Here is a 17,071-nt window from a genome sequence, read left to right as displayed (position 1 = left end):
TATACGGATGAGAAGTGAGAAAAAAATTGTACCATTCGCCGGGTAGTGACGACAACGCTCATCAAAGTCGCTGGCTACCGCTGCGTTCAGCAAGACCCGGCTTGTCTGATGAGCATTGTCGTCAGTACCCGGTGTCTGTGAATATCGGTCATTTTACTGCTATTCACAATCGGTGGAGCCAGAATTGAGGAATGTGGACTATGTTGGAGCTTTGTGGGAACAATTTTGGTAATAAATTGGTAAACGGGGGATTGTCTCGTGTGTTTATTTCTGTCTTTTTATTTTTTTCAGGTATCCACTTCTGAACTACATCGGATTTGTTAAATTACGACGGACCTGCATGGAATTTTTTTATTGTTTTAAATACATTGGTAAACGAGGGACAGTGTGGGGGAATGTTTATTCAAATAAAGTATTTTTTCTGAATGTGTGCTTTTATTTTGGTTTACTGGGTTAGTAATGGTGGTGTCTGACAGACACCTCTCCGTTACTAACCCTGGGGCTAGAGCTGGGCAAATGTGTGCGCCACTTCAGGAGAGGCTGCGGGCTGGTATTTTTAGGTTAAGGGGGGGCCCAATAACCAGGGACCGTCCCAGCCTGATAATATAAGCCCGCAGCTGTCTGTTTTAGCTCTGCTGATCATCAAAAATAGAGGGGACCCCATGTCTTTTTTTTTTTTTTTTTAATTAGTAATTTATTTAATAGGTTAAATAATGCTAAACACCCTTTAGTGCTACATGAAAGGCACTAAAGGGTGCAAGATTATTATATGCAGGGGGCTTGTAAAATTGTATAACTACAGGATATCTAGCTATTCTATCTATCTAGATAGAAAAACATTCTCAATTGAAACAAAACATTCCTGAGCCTCAATGGGCTATTAAACCACTTTTTCTATTTTTTTTCTCTAAATGGTGTGCTGCCTTTATTTTTTTTATTTTTTAAATATGTAGAGGATTGATGATTACCTGGAAGGTTTAGTACCCGGCATTAATCTCAGTTTTCTTGCTAGTGCTGCTTCTTTTTTTCTTCTGTTTTTCTTTTTCTATCGATTTATTATCTATTATATATCTAATATCTTTCTATCATCTATCTATATCTTTATATATATGATTACTTTGTAATTTAAAGCTAGTTTACAAAATGAATATGGAGAATTACAGTATGTAATAGATGATGTTAAAACGCATTGCACACGGATTGCATACAGACGTCATACGGATGCTAAGTGAGAAAAATTGCATTGTACTTGCATGACACTCGTCCTTCTTCTCTGGACCAATATTGGACCGATTTTAGATTTTTTATACGCTAATGTGGCGCCCCTGCGGGTCCAGTCGCCACAGAGTTACTGCATCTCAGCCAGAGGTGTGGTACCCTACTCTCGGGTAAGGAGGAAGCACTACCCGGGACCCACACACTCACATCCAACACCACATCACTCCAGTAGGGAATGGCGAGATTGCTCCTAAGGGAGAGCACAGTCCCGGTAACTGTTTGGAGGAGGGAACTAGGTGGAGGAGGTGGGTGGAGGAAGTAGTTTAGAGGAGCACTGAAGGAAGGACTGAAGGTAGAGGGGACCACATAGAGTGACAGTTGGTGACGTGGGTCACAAGACAGGTAGTATAGTATAACAAGACGGGTAGAAAGATCTAGAAGGGTCCTAGGAGCAAGAGCGCAGTGAGAGAGGACCGTTGAGGAGTGGGGTCCAGTCAGAGGGGCCCAGTAAGAGAGAACGAGAGAACGAGAGGAGCGAGGGAGTCAGAGAGAAGGACTCCAGACACAGAGAAAGGATCTTAGGGGCACGGGAGGTGCGGAGCCCACCCGTGCGCCCGAGTTCACGCCGACCGTGAAGGGATCAGGTCGCAGTAGGGGACCAGCCTGAGACTAGTGGAGAACTGCAAGACTCAGCTAGCAAGCCGGAGATTGCGGTATCTCTAAGTGCCGTAGCCAAAACCACACACATTCGCTGAAAAGGTGGCCATATAGGACCAAGGGGACAGAGAGGACGTTGCCCGACAAGGCCCGGGGCCACTGGCTCGGGACACTGTGTGTGAGGCGCAGGGCAGGAGGGCGAGAGCCAGCACAGAGAGACGACCTGGGAAAGGTACACAAGAAGGGGGTCCCGATCAAGTGCACCCAAGTTATCTGACAGCTGCTGGATCACTTCCCCGGAGGACACAGGACTCGGTGGGCTGTTATAACATGGCTAGCAGTTGTAACCTGGAGCACCGTAAAAACTGTGAGTAAAAACTTGAAGAATGCACTCCGCTGTGTCCTAGACTTATGCTGCGTCACCTACCTTGCACTACATTAACAACATCAAAAATTCCAATTTAACTGCCCTGAGGCCTAGCTCTACCCGTGGAGAGCAGAACTTTCTCTGCTGCGTCACCAATGGCCCCAGTGGATCTGAACAGCAGCGGAGGCCACCTATAGCCGAATACGGATGGCGTCACAAAACTTTATCCCCAAAACTTTATTCCCCTCTTTTCTTTATTTATTGACCACCCTGGGCCACGGACCGGGTCACGCCACCGTGACTACCCCAAAAGAACCGACCGGCCCGGCTTCCGAGTACCCCACGGCCCCAGGGGGCGTGTCAATTGTGTAACCCCAGCCTTATGATTTCAACAATGTTGTGTGAAAGGTAAACCAATATAACCTGGTAACTTCAGAATTTGATATGGTTTGACTACACTAGTCTTGAATTTACCTTTACTAGAGAGATGCTGAGTGATTCCCGACAGCTCCTGAGTAAAGCCTCACATTCTGTAATAGATTTGTTGTCCAAAGTTATACCATTAATCTGCAATGAAAGACAATACCTGATTATTATCGCCAATTGTAAGGGGTACAGTAAAAACACAAAATCCACTTTATTAGAATATAAAAAAACCTAGATAAAATCTAAAAACAAAATGAGCAAATACCCTGTAGTAAGTTAATAAATAGTATAGAATAATATAACCTAGCCCTGAACAGTGAGGCTTGTGCCCATTTTGGTGTTTAACTTACAAGCACGTTTAAAGAGGACTTGTTGTCAGGATAAAAGTGGTTATTTTTGTGCATTTATTTTATTCCCAGCTGCTCCCCTGAATATTCTGTTTTTATAAGGTCTTTACAATGGGGTGAGGTTCACAGGATTCACAGGGGTGTGGCTCATAGGGGTGGGTCTTTAGGCTGCTTTGCACAATAACTATTAGCACCGCCCCCTTTGAAGACCATAAAAATTAGCACTAAATAAAAAGACATATATATACACACGACGGATTTAAAAAACAGATTACTCCGAGATGTAATGGGGAAAAAATAAGAACAAAAACTAGCTACTTTTAACCTAATAAAAGGTCCTCTTTAAAGGGAATCTGTCAGCAAGATCAATGATCATTGGGGGACACAGGATGATTTGATGCTCCACAGCAGTCCGAAAGGATGAGACGACAATGGTTAATGCAGTTTGTCAATTGAACAGCTGTCTACAGGATCTCATGTCATAATATAGTATCAGCAAATGCAAACATATGCAACCTGTAAAATTTGGCAAAAGTGTGATGACCATGCGGCAACTTTATACACCTGGCACTGTGATAAAAGGCCCATGACCCCCCACCACTTCATTAGACTTGGCCATCGCACAGAAGGGTGGTACCTTGCCCTTTGAGTGGCCGGCCTCATTAATGGTGCATTGGATCCAACAGACTATGGTGGTCATGGATGCCACCAGGTCTGAATTGGGACCCTCTGGTAGGATAAAAATGGAGTTTGAGTGCTGGGAAAGAGGCAATTTGAGACAGATCAACACGTAATATCTGCATCATATCCAGAGTATGGAGGGCTTTCACTGGGATGTGATGGAGAGGGGAAAAATTAAGTTTGTACAATATCCTCATTAAGGTGGAATGCCAAAAACACCTTTGGCAAGAATGAAGGGACTAGCAAAGGACTACTTTGCAATGATGGAAAACTGTTAATTGAGACTTTAAAGACAAGACTGCTAATTCTGAAGCTCACCTGATGGAGTTAATGGCCCCTAAATAATTCAACCTTTCAAAGAGAGGATGCGTAAGGTTGCAAAGAGGCTCAAAAGGATATGACTGCACTATCTCAAGGATCAAAATTGAGGTCCATGCATGAGGTAGGATGAGGCTAAGAAGGGACTGTATAGGTCACATCATACATGTAAGACTTGGATGCCAATGAGCACTTAAACAAAATAGAGAGGGACCTGTTCTTTGAGAGTTTGAACTTGGGCTCAAATCCAATGCACCCTGAAGGAATGAAAGTAAAGAGTAGATTGAAAACCGCCTGGGTTGAATTTGTCTGTCCTTGCAACAATGGATGATGTCTTCAAGGTTCGGTGGTAGATGTGGGAGGAGGACAGTTTTCTGGCCTTAATCACGGTCTGAAGGACACTGTCTGAAAAACACCTTGCTTCTATCACAGCTTAACAGCCACACCATTAAATACAGTATAGCTAAAATCAGGTGTAAGAGTGGCACTTGAAGGAGATGATCTTGCTGAAGATGATATAGCATCAGCAAGGAGGGTGACTAAATATGCATACCATGCTTGCCTGGACTTATGATTTTGACCTACATAAGTACCTAAGGAAGCATTGCAAGAGGAGGGCAGATGTTGCTTAACTTGAACTTGCTCCAGGGAATGACCAGAGTTCTCAATGCCAGAGCTTTGAGATCCTGGAGTCAGAATACAAAACTCAGGAGCTTGTGGTTGAGCCTGAAGGCTATGAGGTCATCATCCGGGGGCTCCATCTGGATAGGCATTCAGGTGAACACTTCCAGGTGTAGAGATCACCCTTCTGGGCTGAATCGTTTGCTACTGAGGAAGTTGGCCATCCAAGTGTCCACATTTGGGATGTGGACTACTCAGAGGGCTAGGAGTCACATTATGGTCTGCCTCCAGTATGGTATTTTCTTGGTGTCTTACAAGTAAATTGGTATTTCCATACTTAATTTTCTGTATATATTTTTTTCTGGATTACAGTGTGTTTGAGAAAGGTCTGCTATGTCAAACCGGTAAGTTACGGGAAACTGTTATTGGATTGTGAGAGTTAAACAATTTGCATTGAGAACCACATATTTAGAGTGCAGAGTTCTTCTTTGTACTGATTGTTCAAAGCATGTGAAGGCTCTCCAGGTTATCTGCTCTGGACAGTGCCTTTCTTAAGAGATCATCCAAATAAAGAATGGCTACTACATCCCTGTAGTCAGTAACTGCTAGTGGCAGACTTCAACAGCAAAGCAAAAAAATATCTGATGTGTCTTATAGATTGGAGTTTGAAGTTATGCATGCTTGATGCTTATGGATCACAAAAATTCTCCCTGTTCCATCGATGCAATTTCTGTCCTCAAGAAATTAATCCGGCAATGTTGAATCACTTGAGATCTAGGACAGGGTGCACTGTGCCGTCCTTTTCGGGAACTACAAAAAGATTTGAATAAGAACTGTGGAAACCTTACAAATTAAGATCAAGCACCATCACCCCTGACTTTGATAGAATTTTCTTCCATACCCCCAAACCTATTCTGCAGCCTATGAAAATCACCTTGCATATTCAGAAATTTGTGCATGGGAGAACCAAACATACTTGAACGTGAGAAGAAATCTCCCCCATCCTCACCTGATTGGGTGTAGGCCGCATTTCATGCGGAGTTGAACTTGGAAGTGGAAGATTTAAATGTCTGTTGGCATGGGGCATCATGAAGGGAACAGATTAAAGAAGTGCCTCTTTTTCTGGTCCTCCGTTTCCAGTTTCTTCAAATCATGATGTGGAGAACCAGCAAAAAGAGAAGAAATGTGTTCTGGATCTTCTCGGAGCCCCAGAGTGAATATGCTTGTTCCAAGGAAAATAGTACAAGAAAGCCAAAGATATACCTCCGGTGGTAGATAATATAAGTATATATATATATATATATATATATATGCAATTATATGTAATATTGAACCATCCGGAGTGAAGGACTAATGTAGGCAAACGGGACAATCGGAAAAAACATATGACAAAAAACAAAGAAGAAAGCCGATCATAAAGTCCCAGATATCAAAGTAAGGTGAATAATCTCATTTTTATTGATAAACAGGTGATGACAATAAGAAATAATTAAAATATTAAAAACAGGGGCGAATGTCTGAAATAAGTAATAGTTCATGCGGGAGAGGACAAAAGGAGGAGGGATGCTTGTATAGATACAAGAGGTAGGGGATAGAAAAGAATTATATAAAGGTAATATATCATAAAGACATGTACGTGTATATGCAAAATAAATATAAAAGGTAGAGTGAACTACATAGTAACGACATATGATATTACATTAGTGCATAATCAAAACCTATCACTGATAGTGTATACTAATAGTAGGGGAAAAAGGCAACGGAGATCGCCGTGAGTAGAAAACACAAAATAAAAGTCCTCCGGTACAAGTAAGCTATATAATAAGATATAAAATAGTACAAAAAATGACTTACAATTAGATATATACCTCCCACATTCCAGACATGAGTCCACCCCGACGCGCGTTTCGGCAGAGCGCCTTCGTCAGCGGGTGGACGCATGTCTGGCATGTGGGAGGTATATATCTAATAGTAAGTCATTTTTTGGACTATTTTATATCTTATTATATAGCTTACTTGTACCGGAGGACTTTTATTTTGTGTTTTCTACTCACGGCAATCTCCGCTGCCTTTTTCCCCTACTATTAGTATACACTATCAGTGATAGGTTTTGATTATGCACTAATGTAATATCATATGTCGTTACTATGTAGTTCACTCTACCTTTTATATTTATTTTACATATACACGTACATGTCTTTATGATATATTACCTTTATATAATTCTTTTTTATCCCCTACCTCTTGTATCTATACAAACATCCCTCCTCCTTTTGTCCTCTCCCGCATGAACTATTACTTATTTCAGACATTCGCCCCTGTTTTTAATATTTTAATTATTTCTTATTGTCATCACCTGTTTATCAATAAAAATGAGATTATTCACCTTACTTTGATATCTGGGACTTTATGATCGGCTTTCTTCTTTGTTTTTTGTTCCAAGGAAACGGAGTTCTCTTTGAACCTATTGTTTTCCAGATTATTTCATCCAATCATATACCAACAAGCTGTGAACCTCTCAGGCAGAGAGAGCTCTGGCTGTCAGAGACTTTTTTGACATTGTGTCCAAAGACCAGCATTTGGAATTTGGAATGAAATTTCCACTTGTCTATACCGCACTATGATTGGAATTATTCACTGTGGTGTTTATCCTACATATAAGAACGTAATGGTGACTACTCTCTGCTCATTATTCTTGAGCTCTCTGCAGCTTTTGACAGCATTGACCACCACCTCCTACTCTCTATGCTCCACTCAATCGGCATAAAGGACACTGCTCTCTCCTGGTTCTCCTACTACTTACCTGACCACTCTTTCAGTGTATCGTTTGCTGGCTCCACTTCTTTCCCCCTTCCTCTCACTATTGGGGTTCCTCAGGGTTCAGTCTTGGCCCTCTTCTCTTCTCTCTCTACACAGCCCCAATTGGACAGACCATCAGAAAATTTGGTTTTCAGTACCATCTTTATGCTGAGGACACAAAACTATACACCTCATCCCCTGACCTTACCCCCCCACTGTACTACAGAACACCAGTGACTGTCGGGCCGCAGTTTATAACATTATGTCCACTCTCTGTCTGAAACTCAACCTTTCCAAAACTGGACTTCTTCTGCTCCCGCCGTCTACTCACCTCCCTAAATCTGACATCTCTCTCTCTCTGTGTGGCACCACAATAACGCCGAGCCAGCAGGCGCGTTGTCTGGGCGTTGTGTTTGACACCAATCTCTCCTTCACCTTCCACATACAATCTCTTGCCCGCTCTTGTAGCTTGCACCTGAAGAACATCTCTAGAATCCGCCCTTTCACACCTTGGAAATAACAAAAAACTTCACTGTTGCCCTGATCCACTCCCGCCTCGACTACTGTAACTCTCTATTAATTTGCCTCCCCCTCACTCGACTTTCCCCTCTCCAGTCCATCCTTAATGCTGCAGCCAGGGTCATCTATTTGGCTAACCGTTACTCAGATGCTTCTGCTCTGTGCCAGTCATTGCACTGGCTGCCCATGAATTATAGGATCCAATTTAAATTGCTTGTTTTCACCCACAAAGCTCCATCCTACCCCCCTACCCCCCTACATCTCTTCCCTCATTTCTGTTTATCGGCCTACCCGTTCTCTTTCGACTAACATCCGCACTAATCCATACCTCCCACTCCCGGCTTCAAGACTTCTCCCGAGCTGCACTCATTCTTTGGAATGCTCTACCCCAAGAAATTAGGATGAACCACAACTTACACAGTTTTAAGCGCTCCCTAAAAACACACCTGTTTAGGACAGCCTATCACATTCCCTAATCTAAGTCCTTTTATATTCTTATAGCCCATCCCTTATTTCTCCAAACATAAGTCTCCACCGAACCCAAAAGCACTACAGATACTGGCTGGTGATGAGCTCATGCAGCCTTTATCTCTCCCTCATCCCCTCAAGTTGGCTGGGCCATCCTTGTAAATAAGCCATGGTACTTTGCGTCAACCCCACCTCATTGTAGATTGTAAGCTCTTACGAGCAGGGCTGTCATCATTTTTGCTTTAATTATTGTACTATCTTTAGCTATGTTAATTATGACTGTTGTATATGAACCTCTGAATTGTAAAGCGCTGCGGAATATGTTGGCGCTAAATAAATAAAGATTATTATTATTATATTATTATATTTCGGAATTATGAAAATGGATGTTATTCTGTGACATTTTTTGAGATAAAGAAAGAATTTATATGAAGAGAACTTAAGCTGCAGTTGTTTTTATTTGAGGAGTGTTTAAACAGCAAGGAGGAGCTAAAGACAATATAAAGAAAAAGTATATTTTGTAGATTATTTTTTTATTGAAGAAAGCTGAATCTGCCATGGGTAAAGTCTTGTGTTTCACCAGATGGGAAAATGACAGGTCCATGATAGGCAAGGAAGACTGTTTAGTGCGTCTTCTGTAAGGGATACATGGTGTAAACTTTTTAGTTGCAATAGTGCTGCTGGTTCCATGCCGAGCACAAACAGGGAACTAGCTCGCTACCCGACAGGTAGACAGAAAAAAACTCAGCTTCCTCAGGTGAGTGTACCACTGTTTTATGGTTGATGCAGTAAGAGGTAGCTGAGCTCCTCTGAGGAGTTGTTGAGCTGAGTTAGCTCAAGAGCTCCATTTGATAAATTATCTCATTCTGCCTGGGGTTAAGTTAAAATGGAATTAATAAAAATGACCAGTAAAGACCATTTAATTTGATCTTTAATAAAAGACAGCCCTCACGTGTTGTGCTGTTTTTTTTTTTTTAAACAATGAAGTAGATACTTACCTGTAGAATTTAAATCACCAAGAAAAACTCTGAGGTGGCTGTGGGTTGTCCAGCAGTGTCACCCTTTGTGTCCATTTCCCTTAGGCGGTGGAGATAATACAGACAGGCAGTGAGGAACAATGGGCGATCTCATGGCTGGCATGCAGCAGCGGAGTGGGGTTCCGCAGTGCTTCCTTTCCTTCTAGAAGTAGGAGGGGGGGGGGCGTAATAACGTGGTTACGGCATCACTGTTCTTCCCTCCTTGTGAGGGGTAACAGGATGATTATTCAGCCCTGTATTCACAACCTAAAAGGGAACAAAGTAAAAAAAAAAAAAAAAAAAAAGATGTACCTGTCTAGAAGTTATGCCTCTAATTCAGGCACTAAAGTAAAATGGATTAGCTAAGTGTCTGTAGGAGGGGTATAGCTGGTGGGGAGATCAAATGCTTATCTACTTACTGCCCCTCTCCAAGTGGCAGCAACTATAAGCCATTGTACTGCATCCCCCAACAGCACTGATGAAAAATTATGCTATAGATGACATTATCATTCAGAGAGCAAAATAATCATGACAGAAGCGTAACAAGGGGGGTGAGTGGGAGGGTTTGATCATTCTGACAGATTGCCTTTAAAAGACTACATACAGAGCCCCATCTTCAGCGGCTATGGGACAATGCTATGGAACACTGTGTAGGGGAAGCTAATATAGCCTCCTAAGTCACTTCCTTGAGGAGAAGGAGGCATAGTCGCTTAACCCAGCGATTGGCTCGAGCGGTCATGTGCGCTGCACAGATGATGTCACAACTACAGCCTGTAAACAATCAATGTGAGCAGTGGCCAAGACGCATAGGTGGAGCAGCGGATGATTAATATTGCTGTATTTCTTATTTTCAACATCTGCAAGTATATGGGATGAAAAATGTAGAAAGTAAAAAAAAAACATAATACTGATTTTACCTTCACCATACATAATAGACTACAGTGCCTTAACGACATTGATTTTGTCTGGATTGATGGCCAATCAATCATGCAGCATGAGGGCATTCCCATCACAATTCAGGCTATTGTAGCGTATCATATCAATGTACAATTTATGTTCCATGTTGTAGTTTAGCTTTGCACATGCAGTGTCAGTATATGGAAAACTGGTTGATACTTACAGCCACTACCCTGTCACCAGCGGCGAGAGATCCTTCTTTGGCAGCAGGACTCCCAGGCATCACAGATGCCACCAATACTCCAGTCTCCAAAGAAATGCCACAATCTATAACAGGGAGAAAACAGTTGTACTAGTTACTATATACAGTATGTGTATATTCCAATGATGCTACCAAGACCAGGTAAAGGTTACATCTTTACATGCCATCTGAAAGAGCAATTACATTTATACATCTCTCAGATCTAAGGAACACCATGTCTGTATATATGAGTCCCGGGTCCAATATGGTCAGATTTTACCCAATAAACATTAATTTCTGCCGTCTGATGTACTACCAAAAAACTATGATAAAAAATAGGTAATATCTAGTGTAGGTGAATCAAGTCCCAGGATCATTTACATTCTTTCCTGACAAATGGTGCTCCCACATGCAGTTTCTAGACTGTGATCCAGAAAGGTCTTCTCAAAACAATCAAATATTGCTTTTATGGACTAAGAGTAATTTTATTTCTGTATTGAAGTGTACTGTCCTGTCAGTGTTTCCCCATTGAGCACTGTGGCATGGCTTAAAGGGGTTGTCCACTACTTCATCGGATGACCTATTCTTAGGCTAGGTCATCAAGATCAGAACGATGGGAGTCTGAAACCTGACACCCCCACCGATCAACTATTTTAAACTCCACTGACATCCGGATATGAACAGAGCAGGAACAGCAAACCTTTGCTCTCTGAGTAGTTGCCATTGAAAACATAGAAAAGATACTGCGGCTCAGCTCCAATTCCCTTCAATAACAGTTAAGCTGCAGTACCTGTGAACAGACACTGCACAGTGAAAGGATCTGAGCTGTTACACTTCAGTGCACTGTTTATATCTGGTCAACGTAAAAGCTGAAGAGGGCTGATCAGTGGGGGTGCCGGCTATCAGACCCCTAATGATCATAATGTGTGATGGATGGCTGGATGGTGGAGTTTGCACAAAGGCATGACAGAGGGGGCCCCTTAGTTTAACCACTGTAGAAAAGCAAGGTAGCACTGGGTTAAATCCTAGCACTGCAGGTCATTATTAGATTAGAAGAGCTAAAAACTTGGGATGACGTGGATATTAAAGCAGTGGACCAGGGAGGGAATATGGTGATCTGGCTCACTTGCAAATATGAGAGAGACATTTTGACAGTTGAGTAAGGACACTTGCGTTAGACTGGCGCATTGTCCTATCTCTACTCATAAAAATGAAATACATACCATTTTACAAAGGGCTTCTAAATAATGGCATTATCAATAAGAAAATATCTGATGGATTAATGGCTGAATATCCCAAAATGCCTACTATATACGTGCTCCCGAAGGTTCACAAGGATTCAGTCAATCCACCGGTATGCCCATCGTCGAGGATTGGTGGACTTTATGACCCCATTTGCAAATTCATTGAGTTTTACCTAAAACCATTGGTGGAAACACTACCCTCCTACGTTCGTAATACCACAGATGTGTTGAAATGCCATCAATTTTAGTCAATACAACATGACAAGTGGTTAGTCACAGCAGATGTAGAATCACTCTACACCAGCAGTTCTGATGATGATGGTATCAATGCAGTCCACTTCTTCCTGAGAACTAGTAACTGTAAAAGGCCCATTATGTGACCTTATTTTAGAGTTATTACAGTTCATCCTTTCCCAGTTAATCTTTTGGGATTTAAAGATCGGTTCTTCCTACAAAAGCGTGGCACAGCCATGGGGCTGGCTTGCGCCCCATCCTATGCCAACCTGTTTCTTAGCCTTTGGGAGAGATTCATCTTTTATCACGATGGGGTCTTTACCATTGACAGGTTGCAATGTTGGCATAGGTATGTTAATGACATCTTGTTCATCTGGCAAGGAACCAATTTTCTGAGCTGTCTTTACAGATGAACTGAATAAAAATCCTTTTAACATCAGATTAACATATAAGGCACATGAGGATAAAATGGGATTTCTTGATATCCTTTTGGAAATAGGAGACAATAGTATTATTCAAACAGATGTATACAGAAGAGACACTTCTGTCAATGTTTTACTTCATGCATCATCAGCCCATACGTATCATACTATTAAGGCCGTCCCAGTTGGACAGTTTCTCAGGATGAAGCGAATTTGCAACACCAATGGCAGGTTTGAAAAGCAAGCTAAAGATCTTAGAAATAGGTTAATTTTCAGAGGGTATAGCAATCGTACCATCAAAAAGGGTATATAAAAGCTAAGAATACCCCAAGAGAGAATCTATTATTTAAAACTGAGAGCCGTGTCAATTCTGATTCCAGTATTTGCTTCATTTCCATGCACAACTGTAAATGGAACAAAATTCGCAATATAGTCCAGAAACACTGGCCTACATTAATGACGGATCCTACTTTGGCTGCTCATCTTTCTGATTCACCCTCCTTAACAGCTAAGTAAGGAAAAAAATCTTAGCGATCTTCTCGTGAACAGCCATTATGTAGCTAAAACAATCAATCCCTTAAATCCTGAAAACAGGAAACCAAAATGGGGGTGTTGCTCGTGTAATGACTGTCTTGCGTGTAAAGAAAAAAACATCATTAAAAGTGCAAATTCTGAATTAGCGGATGGGAAAAAAAATTAAAATCATCCATAATATTTCATGTACCAGCACGTACGTCATTTATTAAGCTACATGCCCCTGCTCTATGATTTATGTTGAGCTAACCTCGTGAGCATGTCAGGGATATTGTCAATGACCAGAAAGTTGAAGATATCTCGACAATAAAAACTTTACTAAAGCACTTCCGGATCTTTCGCGGCTGCAATCCTAGACTTTTACAAGTTAGGAGAATTGACCGCCTCTACTGTGACATCAGAGAGGGGAATTTTAGACAGTCTTTGGCGCAAATGGAGTGCAGGTGGATTATGTCTCTAGGTACTATGTCCCGTACTGGACTTCATGAAAATTTAAGTTTTGTTCCTTTTCTGTGATAGTATTTAGATTTTTCCATAGTGTTTTTTGAGTTATGTATTATATCTTTTTAACTGTATGTCTTGTTTTTTTTCAGTTTTAATTGTTTTGGGGAAGATTCCTAATGGTCCGATGTCCTCTGTTCCTTTGATATTATATGGCTGGAGACGGATCTGCTCTTCTTCAATGAACGAAAAATTGGGAGAAACTTACCCATTTTGAAAGCCCAAAAAAAAAACATCCGAACACCATGTTATTATTTAGAATTTTTTATTTTCATCTTTTACATTTGTTTTTTATGTTGTAATTATTGTATGACTACTTATTTATAGTATCATGCATTTTCACTGTACTATATGCACTTTTGTGATCACATGATGATCATGTCTTGTGGGTTAGTATGTATTCACTTTCACTAATGAAGATTGTATCTATGATTTCACAATGATCATCTCATTGAATTTTTGGTATTTGACGCAATCTTTATTAGCATTCATTCCACTTTGTTCCTTTCCATTTTATTCACGGATATTTTTTTACGATGCTCAATTTGCATCTTTTGTTCTGAGCATATATTTTTTATGTTTTTTTTCACTTATTTTTCGTTTTTTTTGTAGTTCTCTAATAACTTCGTCATTTTATATTATTGTAATTCTTATCATGATATACTGCCTACTTTGATACTTACCTTGTTTGGTTTATTCACTGTTTCTTATTAATAATAAATAATAATGTTTTTATTTATATAGCACCAACATATTCCGCAGAGCTTTACAATTCAGACAATTTACAGACATTATGGGCACTGTCCCCATTGGGGCTCACAATCTACATTCCCTATCACTGTGTCTTTGGAGTGTGGAAGGAAACCGGAGAACCCGGAGGAAACCCACGCAAACACGGGGAGAACATACAAACTCCTTGCAGATGTTGTCCTTGGTGGGATTTGAACCCAGGACCCCAACGCTGCAAGGCTGCAGTGCTAACCACTGAGCCACCGTGCTGCTCTTCTTATACCGATATTGTCACTGATTTGGATAAAAATAACTATAGTATGGCATTACAAATGTTTACATACTGTTAATTTTAATACTTTTTGTATCCCTTCGGTCTTTTACTGTTTCCTAAGATATTGTGGTGAATTTGGATATAAAAGTTACTGCATCATGGCATGACACATTTTAATATTGGGCATCTAAAAAATGGCCGCCAATGCGCGCATGCGCCTCGCAAATGCCGTTCACCATCCTAATTGACAGCTTCAATACAGAGAGCACATGTCGATGACATCACTCGGAGATTTCTCCGTGATGTGCGCTCTCTGTGAATGCCAGACATGAAGTTTGTACTTCCGCGGTATGCGGCGTCACGCATGCACACTTCACCTGGCGTTCATTATCAATTATACTATTTAAGGGCTTTCGTGGACAATTAGTGGTACCCTGTTTTGAAGAAGCCACGTGAAACACGTGTCACAAGGACTCCTTACCTGGTCCCTGTAGCAGCATATCATTATGGGTAAGCTGTTTTTATAGCTTATTAGGTGATTTCACTTGGGGATTTTTTTGTAGTAAATGCAAAGATATTTCCACAGGATACTAATAGGACGGGTTACAGCCATCTTGGAATAATGGTGTTCTAACTTCACACCATCTCAGTAATTTCAAGTAGTTTATTGGGTAAACTGAATATCAATTATCATTTGAGCTACATCTTTTGTGATTCACTATTACAAGGTTAACTTATTGTATTCCTAATAGACTATTATTTCGTTTTGTGCATACAGCAAAACCTTATTATATACTCCTTATTTATTACTCAAATACTATTATTCTGCTTGCATACCTCCTGGGACTGCACTGTGGTCTTTTCCTGATTTCACCTCGTATGTCATTTGTATATAATCTTTCTTTCTAATTGTATTATGATACTTCAATAAAAATTGCATTTTATTCCAAAAAAGTACTCCATTTGTATTTTTGTAGGCTGTATATTTTTTATTAAGATGTCCCTTTTTTGCATACATCTTCCAACCGTATTATTCGCGGATAGAACACGTACGTATGGTAACCTATGGGGCTGATCACATGTTCAATTTTATTTGCGGACGGTTGGTCCGCGCAAAATGGCGGAGACAATGTTTGATATGGATTGAAGTGATGGATCTAACTTGCCAATTCAGGTCTATGGGTCCCTGAAAAAAAATCAGACCACACTCAGATGCCATCTGAGAGCTGTCTGTTTTTCACAAACTGCTAGATAGGAGAAGGTAGAGAAACCTTTTTCTTTTCTCATCCTAGAAAAACTGATGAAACTCAGACCACACTCGAATAAAACCCGGATGACACTCTAATGAATATCTGATGAACTTCTGAACAAAACCACTGAAGAAGCTAGGACTGCTTTTACTCATATGTGAAAAAAATGGAAATCTGAATGAGCCCTAAGCCTTAATCCAGGATGAACATCGCATTTCCAAAAAGATTTACCTGTCCACAACACTTTCATGTGATATATTTTAGATGGGCTGATTCCTCAAAATACAACTGAACAAAATCCCCCTTTTATCAGGTCAAAGATTAGTTGTATGTTTTCTAAAAACAAAGTAACATACTTGTCAGATTCTGATCGATATATTTGGCACCAGATACACTGAGTGCCTTTAATATCAGACTAAAATTTGTATGCAAAGAGTTAGTTTATATGTCCTAACCTTTCTGATTGCCCAGGTTGATCTGCAGGGGTGTGACAATACGACTTCCAAGAGACTTTCTTCTCCGTATTACCATGTTGATGACATCCCCTCCGCTAAGGACAGCTTTTATCAACTGTTTTCGGTCTTTATTGGTAAGATCCACATCATTTATTTTCAGGAGACAGTCATTCACCCTGGAACATGGGAGTAAAAAAATTGAGTCTCCGTAAATAACATGTATAAAGTGCTGAGGATCAAAAAGCGCAATAGGGTCTTATCTGATGATAAAGGACAACAAGGTGCAGGTATGGTAAAGTTGTGCATCACACAAAGACGATCAAGCTTAACCCATTAGTGACAGAGCTAATTTTGACCTTAATGACCTTGCCAAATTTTTTAAATCTGACCAGTGTCACTTTATGTGGTAATAACTCTGGAAATTCAACAAATGCCACAGATTCTGAGACTGTTTTTTCGTAACATATTGTACTTCAAGTAGCTGAAACCCCAGAGATTTTCGGACCCTGAGGGGCGCTATACCCTTATTTCTGATCACCATTTTAAAACGGCGATTAGAGAATAAGGCCCCTTAGCGGACGCCGGTTTAATACGTGTAGCGTCGGCGTCCCTGCCTCCTGCTAGGCAGGGACGCTGTTCCCCTCACCTCTCCGCTCCGTGCCCGGCGTCCTCCTCCCGCTCTGCTGGCAGCGCGCGCTGCTTCCCGGCCACTGTGCTTAGGGCGCGCACGCGCGCGCTCCCCCTCTCTTAAAGGGGCCGCGCGCGCCGTCCTAAGGAATCCCCGGCCAATGGCCGGAGGACCTCACCATATATAAGGCACCTCCTCCAAAATGGAGGTGCCCGAGCAATGTTG

General features: G+C 41.1%; 1 protein-coding gene across 4 annotated transcripts in view; it reads right to left on the bottom strand.

The window, feature by feature from the left end:
• The window catches only part of DLG5 (discs large MAGUK scaffold protein 5), a 291,149-nt gene that overhangs the window by 103,841 nt on the left and 170,237 nt on the right, over positions 1–17,071 (bottom strand). For all 4 annotated transcript variants that reach the window (XM_073686034.1, XM_073686036.1, XM_073686037.1 and 1 more), the window contains 3 exons: positions 16,219–16,394; positions 10,558–10,661; positions 2,717–2,809 (listed from right to left, as the gene is read on the bottom strand). In XM_073686034.1, coding sequence (XP_073542135.1) covers positions 2,717–2,809; positions 10,558–10,661; positions 16,219–16,394 — 373 coding nt within the window. The remainder of the gene's footprint in view (positions 1–2,716; positions 2,810–10,557; positions 10,662–16,218; positions 16,395–17,071) is intronic.

This window comes from Phyllobates terribilis, unplaced genomic scaffold (genome assembly GCF_046119375.1).
Source record: "Phyllobates terribilis strain yellow unplaced genomic scaffold, ASM4611937v1 Scaffold_5__5_contigs__length_657084704, whole genome shotgun sequence".
In the NCBI taxonomy this organism is placed as follows: domain Eukaryota; kingdom Metazoa; phylum Chordata; class Amphibia; order Anura; family Dendrobatidae; genus Phyllobates; species Phyllobates terribilis.
Note: the sequence above shows the minus strand (reverse complement) of the source record. Positions and strands in the feature narration are given on the sequence as shown.